The 17,949-nt window shown below is 41.4% G+C and overlaps 2 protein-coding genes across 2 annotated transcripts in view; one reads left to right on the forward strand and one right to left on the reverse strand.

Moving 5' to 3' along the window:
- The window catches only part of GRAMD1B (GRAM domain containing 1B), a 441,187-nt gene that overhangs the window by 204,986 nt on the left and 218,252 nt on the right, over positions 1 to 17,949 (reverse strand). The gene's annotated exons all lie outside the window — the stretch shown is intronic.
- Positions 1 to 17,949, forward strand: part of CLMP (CXADR like cell adhesion molecule) — a 45,635-nt gene that overhangs the window by 23,474 nt on the left and 4,212 nt on the right. The window contains exons 2-6 of the mRNA XM_081960601.1: positions 6,467 to 6,624; positions 10,435 to 10,636; positions 11,879 to 12,043; positions 13,283 to 13,405; positions 14,865 to 15,003. Coding sequence (XP_081816727.1) covers positions 6,467 to 6,624; positions 10,435 to 10,636; positions 11,879 to 12,043; positions 13,283 to 13,405; positions 14,865 to 15,003 — 787 coding nt within the window. The remainder of the gene's footprint in view (positions 1 to 6,466; positions 6,625 to 10,434; positions 10,637 to 11,878; positions 12,044 to 13,282; positions 13,406 to 14,864; positions 15,004 to 17,949) is intronic.

The following is a 17,949-nucleotide window of genomic DNA, read 5'->3' on the forward strand; positions in this document are numbered from 1 at the left end:
ACATGAAACCTTACTGTTGTGGCCCACCAGTGGTCAGTGGAGCTGGCAGCAGATTCGGACAGTGAGGAGGTTGGGGAAGAACATGGGCCAGTCCTGGAGTCTGGGGAAGGCTCTGATGAGGGCTCTGCATCGGAGGCAGAGAAGGGGCCAGAGCTGTTTGCTAGTTATCAGCTGCCTTCAGAGTCAAACATCAGTGAGGCAGACGAACAGCTGGAGCCTGTACCCAGTGTGCGCATGTGCAGAGTTGCCAGATGAAGGGAAAAGCTAAGGACAGGCTGGCCCCATTTATCCTCTCCTATCCCCTTCTCTCCCTCAGGCTTGGCCCACAGAGGCCTCTCCTAGCTTATCCCCGCAATCTAACTCCTTAGCATCAGAGCATTTTCCCTAACCCTAACACCAAGTGGCAGTTGGAACAGAGTTCTTTTCAGGTGGGGAGGGGGAGTAGAATGTCTCACTCCTTAGCATCAGAGCGTGTTAATAATAATATAAGAAATATTAATGATCTGATGTCATTTCGAAAAAACCCTTTCTTAGCAAGCACCTAGAAGCCAAGAGGAACATACGTGCCAAATTTCAAGTTTGTAGGCTTTATAGTTCTGGAGATTTTGTGATGATCCGTGAGTGGTATTTCGCTTTTACATATAGAGATAAAGCCCAACATTCTGCAGCCAATTTCTTGCTGTTGAAATGGCTGCATTTTGGCAACTTTTCAGAGAGAGATAAAGGTAACAATTCATGTATTTTATCTTCCAGAGCTTTTAATTTTTTAAAAAAAAAATGGAAAATTTGCCACAAAATTTCAGCCACCAGATATCAGGGTGCAATATCTTATGCATGGGACGATAATACCGAAAGTTTTTTAAAAAATGAATGTAAGAGACACATTTTCTTATATTTTCTGGGCTTTCTACAGCAAGTAACCAGGATATGGTTCACAATTTTTTCTCCCCACCTACACACCTTCGGACGATCCGTCTACATTTCGGGCACAGCTCAGCAATTATCAGATCCTTAAAGGGCTGACTTGGTGTTGTGATGATGTGGCACTTCTGTGTAAATCCTCCATTCAGCTTTATTTTTGCCTTCTGCAGTTTGACTGGCCTTTTATACAGGCTTTCATCCTACGGATTCCAGCTGCTTCTTATCCTCTGAAAGAGGAAAACAAGGGGTGGGGGAAAATGCACCCCCCTCACACACACACACACACACACACACACACACACACACACACAAATCTAAGAGAGCCTCCCAAAAGCTTTATCGCAAACGCATAAGAGTCAAATCAAGCTGGGCCTCCAAATCCCTAGATTTCTTGGCCAACCTCTTTGCTATGATGAGCCCAGTCAGCTGGTCCCCCTGGGATCTGACAGGCTTCAACTACTTTTCAGGCCAGACACTTCTGCCTCCCCACCGAATTCCTGAAACGGAAGAGCGGCTCAGAGCAAATGTCTTGCAGGCATCGTGCTTGTGGGACTGAGCCTCCCCAGTTCAAAACATCGGCGGCCCTTGAGACGAGGTGACCTCTAGCCTCTCTCCCGCTCCGAGCCAAAGAAAACACAAAGCAGATGTGCAGAACCGGGCAGGATGGATAGAAGGGATGACAGAACGGTCTAGCCGATTCTTTCAGTGCAAATGGAGTGCAAAATTCAACCCCGTGTTCTACGGGCTCCATTTATGAAGCCGCAGAGGACAGTTGGGACAATGAGAGGTCCAGAGGTTCTGCATATGCTCCAACACTGGAGGTTGGACAACCGTGTCTCTGAAATGGTATTTTCCTGCCTGAGCAGGGGGTTGGACTAGAAGACCTCCAAGGTCCCTTCCAACTCTGTTATTCTATTCTATTCTATTCTATCCTATCCTATCCTATTCTTCCCAACCCATCCCACTCTACTCTTCTCCACTCTATTCTACTTTATTGTCTATTTATTCCATATTCTATTCTATTCTATTCTATTCTGTTCTGTTCTATTCTAATTCTATTCTACATTCCAATATTTATTCTGTTCCATTCTGTTCTACCCTATACTATACTATCCTTCCCAACCCATCTCGCTCTACTCTACTCTACTTTATTCTCTATTTATTCCATATTCTATTCTATTCTGTTCTATTCTAATTCTATTCTACATTCCAATATTTATTCTGTTCTATTCTGTTCTGTCCTATCCTATCCTATGCTATCCTTCCCAACCCATCCCACTCTACTCTACTCTACTTTATTCTCTATTTATTCCATATTCTATTCTATTCTATTCTAATTCTATTCTACATTCCAATATTTACTCTAGTCTAGTCTATTCCTATTCCTATTCGTATTCTTTTATTATTATTATTTTTATTTACAAACATACAAAATACATACACACAGAACTTAGACGAATACTACATTTACACAGTATATTGGAACTTCCTGTTCCTTCTAACAGCAGTTTCAAATCAGTACAATTCTCCTTATGTTATTTCCCCTATTCCTATTCCATTCCTATCACAAATTCTACCACCAATCCAGGTTTCCCACATTCTAAAGCACCTGAGGGCAGGATAAGAAACAATGGATAGAAACTAATCCAAGAAAGAAGCAACTTAGAACCGAGGAGGAATTTCCTGACAGTTAGAACAATTAACCAGAGGAAGGACTTGCCTGCAGAAGCTGTGAATGCTCCAACACTGGAAGTTTTTTTTTTTTAAAGAGATTGGACGACCATTTGGTCAGATGAGCAATGAGCAAGCCAGAAACCAATACAATACAATAGTAGAGTTGGAAGGGACCTTGGAGGTCTTCTAGTCCAACCCCCTGCCTAGGCAGGAAACCCTACACCGTTTCAGACAGATGGCTATCCAAACCAAATGGCATGGCAGCTCTCTTTACAACTAAAAAATTCTGGGATTTCCCCCCCCCCCCCCCAATTTCTATGAAAGGATTATTTCATAAATAGCACTGAGATAAAGCTTACCTGCCAATGCCATTAAAAGGATGAAGTAAATAGTTACAATTAGTAGCGTGCGGTAGGTTATAAATTGTGGGTGGGGAGGGAACCTAGTAACTCTAATGTACTTTCTCTAAATGGAAATGATAGCCTAATATTAAAGTCAGATAATCGGCTGAGAGAGTAAGGTGGCGTTTGCTTCTCAATTAATCTCAGTTTTTTATGGGATGTAGTAAAATGCTACAATCCAGGAAAGACCTGTTGCAAATATTATTTTCGGTGGTCCTCTTCTGTATGCTTCCTCTTTGCTGATAATGATTTGCAGCTCTGTAGCTAAATCCAATAAATGGGAAGCTTTGCAAATTTTTAAGTTTTAAACTTTTTTTCATATAGACATGGGGGTGGGGGGAATGTTTTTTTTTCCCCTTAAAAAAAAGGGAGAAGTCACACTTTTATCTGCTTCTTAGATTTAAGAATTTCCAGCCAAGTACAACTAACTCCAAAATAATTTCAAAAGTTACCAGTTCAAACGCTTGCAGTGACATTTTTCTTTGAGTAAATTCTGCCCTCTTGCGGTGCAACTCACCAATTGTGTTCATTTCTTTTTTTAAAAAAATATATGCTGTTATTGATTTCCATTTTCATAGAGGGAGGTAACTGTGTCAACAGTGCTTTGTTTTCAAAGGCAAGAAATCCCAGTGGGAAAAGTAAGGCTCAAATCAGTGGAGAATATAGACTGCATTGCTTAGCTACTAACACTTAGCACATTAAAAAAAAACCTTTTCATGCATATATTGCAATCCAAAGTAGAGCAAAAAAAATGTGTATACTTGGTAGGGACTACTTCTTTGATACTATTCATTTTTAAAGAAGCTTCTCTTTTGGTGAGTACAGATTAAGAGCAGCCATGTTTCCTTCATGTAGTGTATTTTGATGATATCAAGATCAAGGGAGGTACTAATACCACTCTATAAAGCCTTAGTAAGAACACACCTAGAGAACTGCATCCAGTTTTGGTCACCACACTATAAAAAAGATGTTGAGACTCTGGAAAGAGTACAGAGAAGAGCAACCGAGAAGATTAGAGGACTGGAGGCTAAAACATATGAAGAACGGTTGTAGGAACTGGGCATGGCTAGTCTAGGGAAGAGAAGGACCAGGGGAGACAGGATAGCAGCCTTCCAAAATTGCCACAGAGAGGAAGGGTCAACCTGTTTTCCAAAGCGCCTGAAGGCCAGAGAAGGAATAATGGATGGAAACTGAGCAAGGAGAGATTCAACCTAGAAATAAGGAGGAACTTTCTGACAGTCAGAACAATCAATCCATGGAACAGAAGTTGCCTTCAGAAGTTGTGGGAGCTTCATCACTGGAAGCTTTCAAGAAGAGACTGGACTGCCTTCTGTCAGAAATGCTGTAGGGTCTCTTGCTTGGGCGGGGGGTTGGACTAGAAGACGTACAAGATCCCTTCCAACTCTGATAATATGTAATCCTGTCAAGGTTCTGACTGACGAACTCAACCAAAGCAAGCACAATCTAGACGATCCAATCTCTTTATGCAAAACCTTATGGAGTACATCACTTCAGCACGTTTGAAGGCAAAATTAGATGGAGGTCTTTCCCGCACTAACTCCTAGAGTTAAAAGTTCTTCCATCTCCCAATTAGCTCAGGTCTCGTCCAATACAAACTCCGAATATTGTTGTGGGCAAGCCTTTTTGGCTCTTGTAAACAACTGCCAAAAGGTCCTTGGTTCTCACACTGAGATCTAGATGTCTGGCCCATGTTCTATCTCCCACTCCCTCTCCCCCACCAAAAAAAAATAGTTCGTTGGCAAGCTGATAATAGAAGCAACAGTAAGAAGTATTTTGAAGCTTGGCATATATACTCAGGACTTGAGAAGTTATTTAGCCCTTCTCCAGCAGGGGGTGCTGTAGAGGAAAGAAAGAAAGAAAGAAAGAAAGAAAGAAAGAAAGAAAGAAAGAAAGAAAGAAAGAAAGAAAGAAAGAAAGAAAGAAAGAAAGAAAGAAAGAAAGAAAGAAAGAAAGGGGAGATAAATATTGCTGGGTCAAAACAGAAACATTCAAAAGGAACTCAATATTCATAGATAACTCCAAGTACATGGGTGTGTTCGTGTTTTCTCATGCTTCCAGAATACTTGACTCTAAAGACTAAAATGGGGATCCTCCCAGAGGTGGGAGAGATTCACAGACGGTTACCACCAGTTCGCAAATGTGAGCGCATGTGTGCTTTCTGTGTCTCTTCCGCGCCTTCCGTGCATCACATACGCACCTCCCATGCATAGAGACGGCCTTCCACGCATGCACTTTGCTCGCATGCAGGGCGTCTAAAACAAGGCTACATAGGCAGTGGTGGGTTGTAAATATTTTTACTACCGGTTCGCGGGTGGGCGTGTAATGCTTCTGCGCATGCGCAGAAGCATCCGAGCAGGGCTCCTGCTGCCGCTACTACCAGTTCGGCTGAACCGGGAGCAACCCACTACTGTACATAGGACATCATGGAGCTGGGGGGGGGCACCTCACCCCACCCACAGGTCACCATTACCGTTTCACCCGAACCCATCTAAACCGGCTGAATGCCACCTCTGGATCTTCCCCATTGATGTCATGTGTGTTTGATTTTTTTTTTAAAAAAGCAATCCTTTTATGTCTTTGGAAATGCAAACAAACTCGAGACAGGGAGCTGCACCCTAAATGTTGTATATCTGAATATTAATCTACTAACACGTAATTACATGAAAATGCACTCCAAAGATGTACTGTTTTTTTGGGTAAACAAAATACATCATTAATCATTGAGCATCGGGTAAAGCAGTGTATACACTGTTGTTTTTGTTAAAACGCACCTCCCAAAAGAAAGATTTTCAGCATGCCTTCTAAGTTATGTTTCTGGGGCGGCTGACAAAATGGCCAAGTGAGTAAATGAATCTTTATCAGTTTCTGGGGTTTGGGGGTTTGAGATGCTCCAGGGGGTTGTGCAATGTAGTCAGCCTTGTGTCTTTTCTTATTTCAAGGGTGGTGGTTTAATTCTATGATGTCCTACAGGTCATGTCCTGTCCTTAGAATTTGGGTGTGGGGGATGTAGATTTTAATCCTATCAGCTCCAACCTTCTGTGAGTTTTGTTTATGAACAGATTGGCTCAGTCTTCCTGAATGGATACGAAATCGTCTTGAGACTTCTACTTGAAGCTGTTAAGAAAGGCCAGGGGTACTTTCTGCCTTTAAGAACGTATTTCTCCATTTCTCCTTTTGGGAAATATCCTATCCTGCCTCTCTTAATATTAGGAATAAAGAATATTTTAATCTGCGAAGGGGGACTTCCTACACCACCAACTATACACAACAAAATAAAAGAGTACTGATTAATTTCTGGTTCTTTACTACTCTTCCACATTCCCTCCACCCGCCCACTGCCAAAGCAAAGTTCTTGGTATACTGGCCCATATTGCGACCAGAAAGGTAACTAGAAAACCAATATTGATGAGATCAGATACCAGTGAACTGACTTAATTCTTCTTTTTCAGCCTCCTGTTGTACTTGGATGTCACAAGCACAGACCGAATTTAAAAGGGTGGCCGAAGGAAACGTAACTTTGCCCTGCCACCATCGCCTCCATCTTCTGGAGCCAGCGAGTCTGGATATAGAGTGGCTGCTAAAGAATTCTGAAGCTAAACCGAAAGTGGTAAGGTCCAACCTCGTGTTCCAACTTTAAGACACAAGGACTTCGACTCCCAGAATTCCACATGCTGGCTGAGGAATTCTGGAGTCTGAAGTCCAAAAGCTTTAAAGTTGCAAAGGTTGAGGGACATTCTTCTAACCGCTGAAACGCATTGCCTCTAGTTCATTGTTGCATGTCTCGTTTTCGAGGCTTCTCAATATTTATAGAATGAATATTTATAGGTATGAGAATGTAGAAAGGTAGCATCCAACCCTCCTAGAAGAATGAAATATCTTGAGAAATATTATAAAGGCAGAATATTATATTTCCCTAAAGGAGAAACATGTTTTTAAAGATAGAAAGCAGCCCCCAAGTCTTTCTTAATACTTTATTTTATTGTTGTTGTACGTATATACACAGTAGACACATACAACGAAATTCACCAGGCCCAACAAACATAACAATCCCCAAACACACCCCTACCCACCAAAAATTGCTCACTGATGGTGGCCCTTTAGTTCATTGTTGAGTGCAATTATAGCTCTGGGATAAAAGCTATTCAGAAGACATCTGGTCCTAGTTTTAATTGTTCTGTATCTTCTGCCAGCAGGCAACAGTCTAAAAAGATTGTAAGCAGGATGGGAAGAGTTTCTGAGAATGTTATGCAACTTCCTCAAACAGCAAGATGCAAAGATGTCATCCAGGGCTGGTAGCTGGAGTCCGGTGATATTCTGGGCAGTTTTAATGATTCTCTGTAGAGCTTTTTTGACCGCTGCAGAGCTGCTCCCATACCGTGCAAGAATGCCGTATGTCAGGACACTCTCAATAGTACTATGATAGTAGGACAGAAGTAGATGCTGAGATAGATTTTCTTTTCCTGAGCATTCTCAGGAAGTACAGCCTCTTCTGTGCCTTCTTCACAAGCATGTTAGCATCCATGGTCCATGAGAGGTCCTCCAAGATATAAATGCCCAGAAATTTAAAACTACCAACCACCTCGCAATTTATGTATAAAGGTAAATGTAGCCCCAGCAGGACTGGGCCAGCCTATTTACTAGACAATTAGACCTTCAGTTCCAGGGTGATGGGATTAAAATGTGACCCTCCAGGACATTATAGGATTATCAAGCAGCAGGGCCCACTGCATTGCAAAATCTCCTGGGGACATTACATCAAGGTTCAATCAAACATGATTGATTCAAACATGACTCCACATGGGAGTCTGACAACAGCCAATAGAATACATATTCTTGCACAGGAACAGGAAGCTCAAGTTCAAAGCCCAGGAGAGGGTATAAATACCTCTCACTCTCCCCTCCATGCGGTCAGCTGCCCAGGACTTCAAACCCTTGTGGCCCTGTCCATCAATAAACCATCTTTCCAATCAGCCTGCATGTTTCCAGTGTCTTTCTCCCCGCTTGGAACTGAACTAGATGGATATTTCTTCCAACAATTAAGAATGTGGGTTTGTAGGACTCTGGGTCAGGTTTTCTTGCAGATGCATCTTGCAAATACCTTCTTTATACACGCTGTTGTATCAGGAGTAGTTAACACAAGACCAAGCAGAAGGCAAAAAGTTGTTTAAACATTGTCTATAACTCTTTAAACCAAGTTAGTCTTGTTATGCCCCCCCCCCCCCATTTACTACAAATCTCCCTTTGGCACAGTCCTGGATAATTGTGATTTGCCTTCATTGTGATTTTAGCTCAAAAGGAAAGAAGGCGCTTATACAAATGTGAATCACACACTGGTTTTCCTACCAGGCTTACCAAAATTTCACAACAATCATCTGAGCGTTGAAAACATATTTATTTTTTCAACTGTGGCTCAAGATTGTCAGATAGACGGTCAAAATTATGAGTCATGACAAGCCATCAAATATACCAATTAGTGGTTACAGCAGGAATTCCAGTACCCAACAGCCATCTTAAAATTTACCTCTTTTCCAGTCTTCTCAATTAAGAGGACTGGATATCTTTCTTTCCTTTTTTTCATACAGTGCAAAGATAGCAGAAGATACATGGATGAATGCTGAGGTTTCAAAGGAATTAGAACTGATCGCCCAAGTGTTTTTTTCCCTTTCTCAATTGCTTTGCAAAAGCAGCAGTTAAACTTAACTTTCCTCCCAAACACGCAGCTTTGGTGATGAAATGAAGTGTGAGATAATCCTTTAAACAAACAAACAAAAACCATTATCAGGTTGTGATCAGTTCCAGATTACGGCTTGGAGGTTTAAGGTGCTACCCTGTTTCCCTGAAAATAAGGCCTCCCCAGATAATAATCTTTTGAACGCATGCGCTAAATAAAATAAGCCCCTCCCCAAAATAAGCCCTGCCCTAAAATATTTAAATGCATGCGGGTCCGATCCCCACCATTTCCTGGAGGGAAAGGGGGGAACATACCTCACGCACCCCACATGCACTTGCCATCCTCATGGAACGGCCTCGCGGAAGCCACTCCCACAAACCCAAGTTACCACGCCCCTTCTTTTAGTGGCGGACGCAAAAAGAGTAGCTGGCCCAGCAACGCTAAGGCTGGCAAGAGTGTGCCAGAAACAGAGACAGAACTTCAGCTGATCCACAGGCCATGGGCCAAGGTTAAGGGGCCTCCTGCACCTCAAAAATAATAAGACCTCCCCAAAAATAAGACCAAGTGCTTATTTCAGGGGTCAAACGAACATAAGACCCTGTCTTATTTTGGGGGAAACACGGTGTTCATTAAAAACAGAGACATATATGATTTTTTAAATGGGAAACTGTCCAAGGAATAGAATGCTAAAATCAGGGACAAGAATATAGTTTACTGCCTTAATCCCATCACCCTGGAGCTGGAGGTCTTTTGTATTGTAGATAGACTGGCCCAGTCTTTCTTTGTTGTTGTTGTTAATTGTGAAGTCGTGTCCAATCCATTGCAACCCCATGGACAACATTCCTCCAGGCCTTCCTGTCCTCTACCATCCTCTCGAGTCCACTGAAGCTCACGCCGACTGCTTCGGTGACTCCATCCAGCCACCTCCTCCTCTGTCGTCCCCTTCTTCTTTTGCCCTCCATCTTTGCCAGCATGAGGCTCTTCTCCAGGGAGTCCTTCTTCCTTCTCCTTAGGTGGCCAAAGTCTTTGAGTTTCCTCTTCAGGATCTGGCCTTCTAAAGAGCAGTCAGGGTTGATCTCCTCTAGGACTGACCGGTTTGATGGCCTTGCAGTCCAAGGGACTCGCAGGAATCTTCTCCAGCACCATAGTTCAAATGTTCATAGTTCAAATGGGAACTGCTTTCTGTCTTTAATAGCACTTAGACTTATATACTTCTTCACAGTGCTTTACAGCCTTCTCTAAGTGGTTTACAGAATCAGCCTCTTGCCCCCAACAATCTGGGTCCTCATTTTACCAACCTCGGAAGGATAGAAGGCTGAGTCAACCTTGAGCCTGGTGAGATTCGAACTGCCGAACTGCTGGCAGCCGGTGATCCGCAGAAGTAGTCTGCAGTACTGCATTCTAACCACTGCGCCATCACGGCTCACCCATTTAAAACATGTTTCTTGTTTTATCATCCAGGGAAATATAATATTCTGCCTTTTTAATATTTCCTAAGATATTTCATTTTTCTAGGAGGGGAGCGGCTTCCAACTAATGTATGGCCAAGAGAACCATTAAGGCATACGGTAATTATGAAACTGAATTGGTGCACACTCTTATGGGCCATTTTGGAAGCTTGTTTTTTTTATTGGTTATGTGACGTGAGTAATCATAGCTGGGGAGGTTAGCTGGTGAACAAATAAATGCTGCCATAAGTTTGATATCATCTTGTTTGCAAAGCTGATGAGTAACCTTGTCTCCCAGGTGATCACTTATGCAGGCGGCAACATCTATCATGACATGATCGAAGAGCAAAAGGGCCGGGTGTCATTCGCCTCCAATTTTCTCAGTGGAGACGCTTCTCTGGAGATTTCTCTTCTGCAGCCAAGCGACTCCGGGCAATATACGTGCAAAGTTAAAAATGCTGGCCAGTACGAATGGAGCCATATCACTTTGAAGGTTCTAGGTAAGACGGCCACCATACTTTCAAAACAAGTCTAGAAGCCAACACAATTCTAGGCTACATCAACAGAGGGACGGAATCAAGAATTATAAAAGCTAAGAAGGAAAGCCGATAGAGAAAGGTGTACAATTATTGTATATTGTTATGTGTGTCCTGTGTTTTGTTTCGTCTTATTGTGTTTTTCTTTTTTCTTTGCTGTGTCTTCCCTATTGTTTTTAAAGATCAAAGCATTTAATAAAAATTATTTATATAAAAAAAAAAGATCACGTGAAGTGTTAATACCACTTTATAATGCCTTGGTAAGGCCACACTTGGAATACGGCATTCAGTTTTGCTCGCCACGATGCAGAAAAGATGTGGAGACTCTACAAAGAGTGCAGAGAAGAGCAACAAAGAAGATTAGGGGACTGGAGGCTAAAATATATGAAGAATGGTTGCAGGAACTGGGTAGGTCTAGTTTAATGAAAAGAAGGACTAGGGGAGACATGATAGCAGTGTTCCAATATCTCAGGGGTTGCCCCAAAGAAGAGGGAGTCAAGCTATTCTCCAAAGCACCTGAGGGCAGGACAAGAAGCAATGGGTGGAAACTAATCAAGGAGAGAAGCAACTTCGAACTGAGGAGAAATTTGCTGACAGTGAGAACAATTAATCAGTGAAACAGAAGTTGCCTCCAGAAGTTGTGAATGCCCCAACACTGGAAGTCTTTAAGAAGATGTTGGATAGCCATTTGTCTGAAGTGGTGTAGGTTTTCCTGCCTAGGAAAGTTAGAAGGAAAGTTAGAAAGACAGAAAGTTACTGCAAATTCCCCATTTCCTCCCGATCAGCTGGGATTCGGGAGGCAGAGAATAGATGAAGGCAGGGTCAGTCAAGGGTGGTATTTACTGGTTCTCCGAACTACTCCAAATTTCCGCTACTGTTCTCCAGAACTGGTCAGAACCTGCTGAATACCAGCTCTGCTACAGAGGTAACCCTGAGGACACAGATAAGCCTCCAAGTGGCCTCAATGACTGCCTAAAAGATTGCAAATGTCCAGCTGTCTCCAAGGAATATAAATCCTTCCATTCCCTCACCATCCTGTCAGAATGGAAGAAGTTTCTTGGATGAGAAGCAAAAGGTCTTCAGAAGCAAAAGCAAGATAATCCAGTTGCCTCCTGAAATAAAAGCACCTTTGGGACAACCATCACCTGGATATCTGAGAACCTTTACAGAATCTCACTGATCGTTTTTTTTTTTCTTCCTTTCCAGAGAAACCTTCCAAACCCAAATGCTGGAAAGAAGGGGTAGCGTCTGAAGGAAAAGAAATCACTTTACAATGTAACTCCGTCTCTGGCACATCTCCTATTATGTACACATGGCAGCGCGTAGACGCAAAGGGAAAATTTGAGTCTCTGCCACCCTCGACACGTCTCAGTGAGTTTTGCCGGTTCAATCCATCCCTCTGCTCCCTCGTAAATTATCCTATTTCTGTTTCTTTAAATGCATTTTCCTTTATTCTACATCACATTTGCAGTTTTGCAAGAACAGTGTGGGCTGTATCAAATCCTTTTTAAATATACATAGTATTATTTACCCTGACCATAATCATCATTCTCATGGTTATACAGCATAATCTCTTTTAAATAATATTGTACATCATGGTTATATCCCTTTTCATAGTTGTACAATAACGCTCTGTATATTTCACATTCTATTCATTTTAATAAATAGTCAAATAGAGTCTGATATGAACATTGCTTACAGTATATAATATACTGTAAGCAATGTTTATTGTCTGTGTGTGTGTGCGTGTATTTATTTCTAGTTTGTTGAACTTCTTTCGTTATTACGTTTCTAATCTCTGCATCTGTTATCTAGCCATTTATACAATGTCCCATGTTGAGTAATTCTCTGTTTCCCCTTCCTTGTCTTTTAAGGTCTAAGTTAACCTGTCCAGTTCGGCACATTATAATGTTTTCTTTATTACCATTTCATCTGTAGGGATACTTCAGTTTTTCCAGTTTTGTGCATGTGTAATCCTAGCTGATCGGGACACAGTGGCTCAGTGGCTAAGACACTGAGCTTGTCGATCAGAAAAGTCGGCAGTTCGGCGGTTCGAACCCCTAGTGCCGCGTAACGGAGTGAGCTCCTGTTACTTGTCCCAGCTTCTCCCAATCTAGCAGTTCGAAAGCATGTAAGAAATGCAAGTAGAAAAATAGGGACCACCTTTGGTGGGAAGGGAACAGCGTTCCGTGCGCCTTCAGTGTTGAGTCAAGCTGGCCACATGACCACAGAGATGTCTTTGAACAGCGCGGGCTCTTCGGCTTTGAAACAGAGATGTGCATCGCGCCCTAGAGTCGGGAATAAGTAGCACATATCTGCGAGGGGAACTTTTATCTTTATCTTAATCTTAGCTGCTGTTATTACATGTAGCATTAGGTATATGATTCTTTTATTGTATTTCCCTGGTAGAATACCCAATAAGAATAGTTCTGGTTAGAGATCTATTTGTCGTGTTGTCATCTCTTCTAACCACCCATTTTTCTTTGCCCAATTATCCTATTTCTTATTTAAAAACCATCACTGTATATTACACTGGCAAATTAATTCTACAGTTTAACGATACCGTTCTGCTGTAAACGTCACTGAATCCTGCTTCTTCATTTATTTTAGATCTGTCTAATCCTGCCCAAATTATTATGAAGAATCTCACATGGATGTTCACAGGATCATACCAATGCACTGCCTCCAACGAAGCAGGAGAGGACAGCTGTGCCATACAAGTGACAGTGCAACGTAAGTATGGAAGAGACCTAGGAACATTTGAATGGAGCTTGGAAAACTACTGATAAATCAAAGCACCCAAAGGCCAGACAAGGAATCATGGATGGAAACTGATCAAGGAGAGATTCAACCTAGAAATAAGGAGGAATTTTCTGACAGTGAGAGCAATCGACCCATGGAACAGAAGTTGCCTTTGGAAGTTTCATCCCTGGAGGCTTTCAAGAAGAGACTGGACTGCCATCTGTCAGAAATGGTGTAGGGTCTCCTGCTCGGGCGGGGGGTGGACTAGATTACCTATAAGGTCCATTCCAGCTCTGTTAATCTGAATCAGTGCAGGAATCAGAATAGAAGTATTCTGCTACAATGGTAGCTTCCCCTGGTAGCCAATTGGCTTCTGCAGCAGTCTGCAGAGAGGCAAGGAAGGGGCTCTGAAGCAAATATTCGGGTACCCTTACAGAAATCAAAAGAATAGAAGGATTTTCTCCAAGAAAATTTCACATAGATGTTAAATAACACAGAGATGGTAGCTGGCCCTGTGGGACTTAAGAGCTTTTTCCCACGAGTACCAACTGGAGCTGCTCGTTTAAAAAAAGAGCAAGACAATCTTAAAAACAACTTCCTACACTGACTCCCAATATGCAGCCCAGAAGGGTGCCATGTTTGCCAGGTATCTAGAAAGGACTGGGTGGGAAGGGTGTGCTTCTTCCTTCACTCGGAACTTCCTTATATTCAACACCGGAACTTAAGTTTTAAACAAATGAAAAGTCTAATGTACAATATATGCGAAGGCCAAAACATTTTAAATCTAAGCTTGGGGAGTCAGGTATGTGAAATATGCAATGCAAAAGAAAGCGGAGGCAACGTGGAGTACATTTAGAGCAATTAATGGCCTGTACGCAACAAGGCAGATTGCACCACTGCCGAATATCTGAAGTGATAAACTACTACTGTTTGCATAATCCGAGATGCGTTGGCTGAGGAAAAACTGAGAAGAAAACAACCAGCCCACTGCTCCAGGGTAGAGTTAATTCAGTTTAACCTGTGTTGTAATTTTATTCACCGTTTAGCCATGGAAAATGAAGTCTCCCTTGAACCGAGCTCGTTTCCTGGGGACAACGCAAACATGTTCATGTTGTTTTCTTGCTAACTCTACAGAAGTGGTTTGTTTTCAACTTCTACCAGAGTAATTTTGCAACTTTCCAAAGTAGTGCATAAACCCAGGGACTTCCTGCCGATCTCTGTCTCAATCACAAAATCAAGTCCAATTTGTTTTTATTTTTTTCAAGGTCACCCAAGGTGTCCAGGGCTTTACCTCCTGTGGCATAAAACAATAAGAATATATATATACTACACATTTTGAGATAAAAGAAGGGAATTGAAAATGTCTATGCAACAGACGCCAGAATTACAAGGACAGTATTTGGCTGTAGATAGAACAAATAAAACCTAGCATTTGTTTCTAAATCGACAGATCCTCCGAATGTCGGCATCGTTGCCGGAGCAATCTGTGGAGTGATGGGAGTATCCTTGCTCGTTGTCTTGGCTGTGTGGCGAACTATCAAAAGGAAAGAAAAAAATAAATACGAAGAAGAGACTCCAAATGAAATCAGGTAATTGCTTCTGTAAAAACCACTCTTTTAAGCATTCAAAAGTTGCAAAGCCTCTTAATTTTATTACAGAACAGCCTCAGAACTGGAGGGGAGAATATAAGTCAGCGATAAAGGGAATGTTTTATGTGCGATTCCAAAATCAATCACCAACGTTCAGTTTTAAAGGAGATCACGTAGTAGGGTTCCAAATCATCTTTCTGAAACCATGTCAAGAGAATCTGAGCTGTGAGGAATCTCCTAGTGTGAACTAACAGCCAAAAATATATGCTTTGTGCTCTCTTTAAAGATTTAATACATTTACTCTACCATTTCTTTTCCTGGATTACAACAGCAATGTCCTTTGGAGAAAACAAGGCTCTTGATCTTCTATTTAAAGCAAATTTACATTTTCAAAGATGGAATGAGGATTTCGTGTTTTGAATTGTTTAGTCATTAGCATATATGGGAGGGTGCACCCACTTTTCATAACTTGCTTTCTGTAAGATGACAATATATTCTCTTGTGTTGAATCTACTCTACCATAGCACATCACTTTTTACTAGATGTTTCTTGAACTTTCTTTGTGGGGCATTTACGGGAAGATTTCAAAAGTATGACTCAACTGGTAACACACCCTTATGACTCAAAGGAATCCTGCTGGTTAATCCTATTTGAATTACATTTCCCACCTTTATATTCCTTGACATGTTGCAATCCAATCATGCTGACCTCTGCAGTTTTTGAGCAATCATTAAAGATCCTCAGTAAATCCTTGATTTACCTAAATTGATTTTCCTAAAATCAACAACTCCAGAGGTTTTTTTTTAATTGCATGAAAACTTCCCTGTCCCTGTCTCGTCTTCTCCTTTTTTTTTTTTTGCTTATCCTTTGGGCGGCTTCAATATCTGGATTTTGTTCTATTTCACTGCCAGTTCCTGAAAGCTATATAAAAGGGTTATAAATTCATTGGCACAGGAAGTAAAGGATGCCACAAAACAGCACAATTGATTTCTTCATGTTTAACACAGGAAAATCCGGCGGTGGGGGGGGGGGGGGAAACTATCACACTTGAGGGAAGTTCAAGAACTGCATCCTGAAGTAGATGGATCTTGGACAAGTTTTTAAAAATTAGACAAATCCGTGGAAGATAAAAGTATCTACACAACTTTTCAGTAGCAGACATCCTGAGCGCTTCTGCTGGCACCAATTTTAGGTCAACTTGCAGGTCTTTATGGAAATAGAATTCTGAACAATACATAGACCTTTTTAGTCTGATCCAACAACCCATTGTCTTGGAAGGATGAATACTGCGTAAAAGGTACATGATATTCTGTGTAGGTGTGAAAACAGGGCAATTATGTAGGTCACATACAGCAGTCTTAAATTCACTCCCAGAATTCAGACAAGGTCTAGAACAGTGGTGAAATTTAAAAATCCTGTGGGCGTGGCTTGGTGGGCGAGGCAGGGGAAGGATACTGCAAAATCTCCATTCCCAACCCACTCTGGCGCCAGCCAGAGGTAGTATTTGCCAGTTCTCCAAACTACTCAAAATTTCCGCTACCGGTTCTCTAGAACCTGTCAGAACCTGCTGAATTTCACCCCTGGTCTCAAAGGAGAATCCATTTCTAAAGGCAGGGCTTAAAATCTGAGAGTCAAAGGCTCCATTTGTACATTGGCCCAGGACTGACTAAATTATGGTTTGCTGAATTAACCCAAATGCCAGATTCATACAAAGCAGAGTCATAAAGTAACTTCAGACAGTGTTTAGGTTCCTAAAACTCTAAATTAATCTATACATTAGTCAAATGATCTTAGTCTAGCTCTAGCATGTCTGGGAAAATCAAACTAAGCCCAATGATCAATCATGAGGGAAGAACCAGGACTACAGAAAAGGCATTCCTGGAAACAATCAAGAAATTGAAATAAATGTCTTTTAAGACTCCTGGAGCTCTGACTAAAGGTCAGGAGCACTCCTGTTCAAATGCAGAAGCTCATTTCTAAGTATAATTTATTCACAAGATTTCTACTTCTCAGTCTAATGTTCCTTTACCAGCTAATTAGTCATGATATTATATAAAAATACTATGATTCAGGAATGGTTAGGAAGAGATCTCTCCAATCTCTGGCCTGGCCTGAACAGAATAAAATAAATTATTAATTTTAAATTGTCAATTTTAATTTAATCCTAAATTTGATGTAAATTGTCAATTGAAGGTTATTTGATTTTCCATTTAATCTTTTTAAACTTTTGTCATATGTGTTTTTATGTTGTACGCCGCCCTGAGTCCTTTGGGAGAAAAGCGTCCTATAAGTCCAATAAAACCAAACCAAACCAATCTACCTAGGTCCTAGAACAAGGTTTCTCAAACTGTGAGGTAGACACCCTTGGGCGACACAGACAAAGTCCAGGGGTGGAATGAATAACCTTTCAATTACATTGTTATAATTAATCCAGCTGTCCAAAGTTTCATTGTACTGTTTTCATTGTTCATTTCCGTTCATTTTGGTGTCTGATTTTTAAGGGAGGTGTGCACACATTAAGATCACAAAATTAAGAACAATTAGGTCACTTGCCAGACAATACTTTATTTTCTAGTCTAGAACTTTCTTGTTCCTTAGTCATGAATAAAAAAAGAGGTTCAAATGCTTTGCCTCCCTGAAGCTTTCAAAATAATATTACCATTATTACAAGTTTCTTTTACCATACATCAAATAGTTCTGGTTCAACAGTTTAATAGTAACAATAATAAAAAACAATGCTAATCTGACTCCAAAAATCTGGCTGTCAGACCTGGAAGCCATCTTTTACATTGGGCCTTCAGGCCTGCCAATTTTCTGCTGTGGAAAAATGGGAGGGGGATTATATGGTGTACGGGTGATATTTATAGTCAAAATAACATTCTTTTCTCAGAGAGTCAAGGACATCTCGACCTTCAGCTGCGAAGGTGTGACTGGAAGGCAACTCCT

The sequence above is a fragment of the Natrix helvetica genome, assembly GCF_964273705.1.
Source record: "Natrix helvetica genome assembly, chromosome: 8".
Classification (NCBI taxonomy): Eukaryota; Metazoa; Chordata; class Lepidosauria; order Squamata; family Natricidae; genus Natrix; species Natrix helvetica.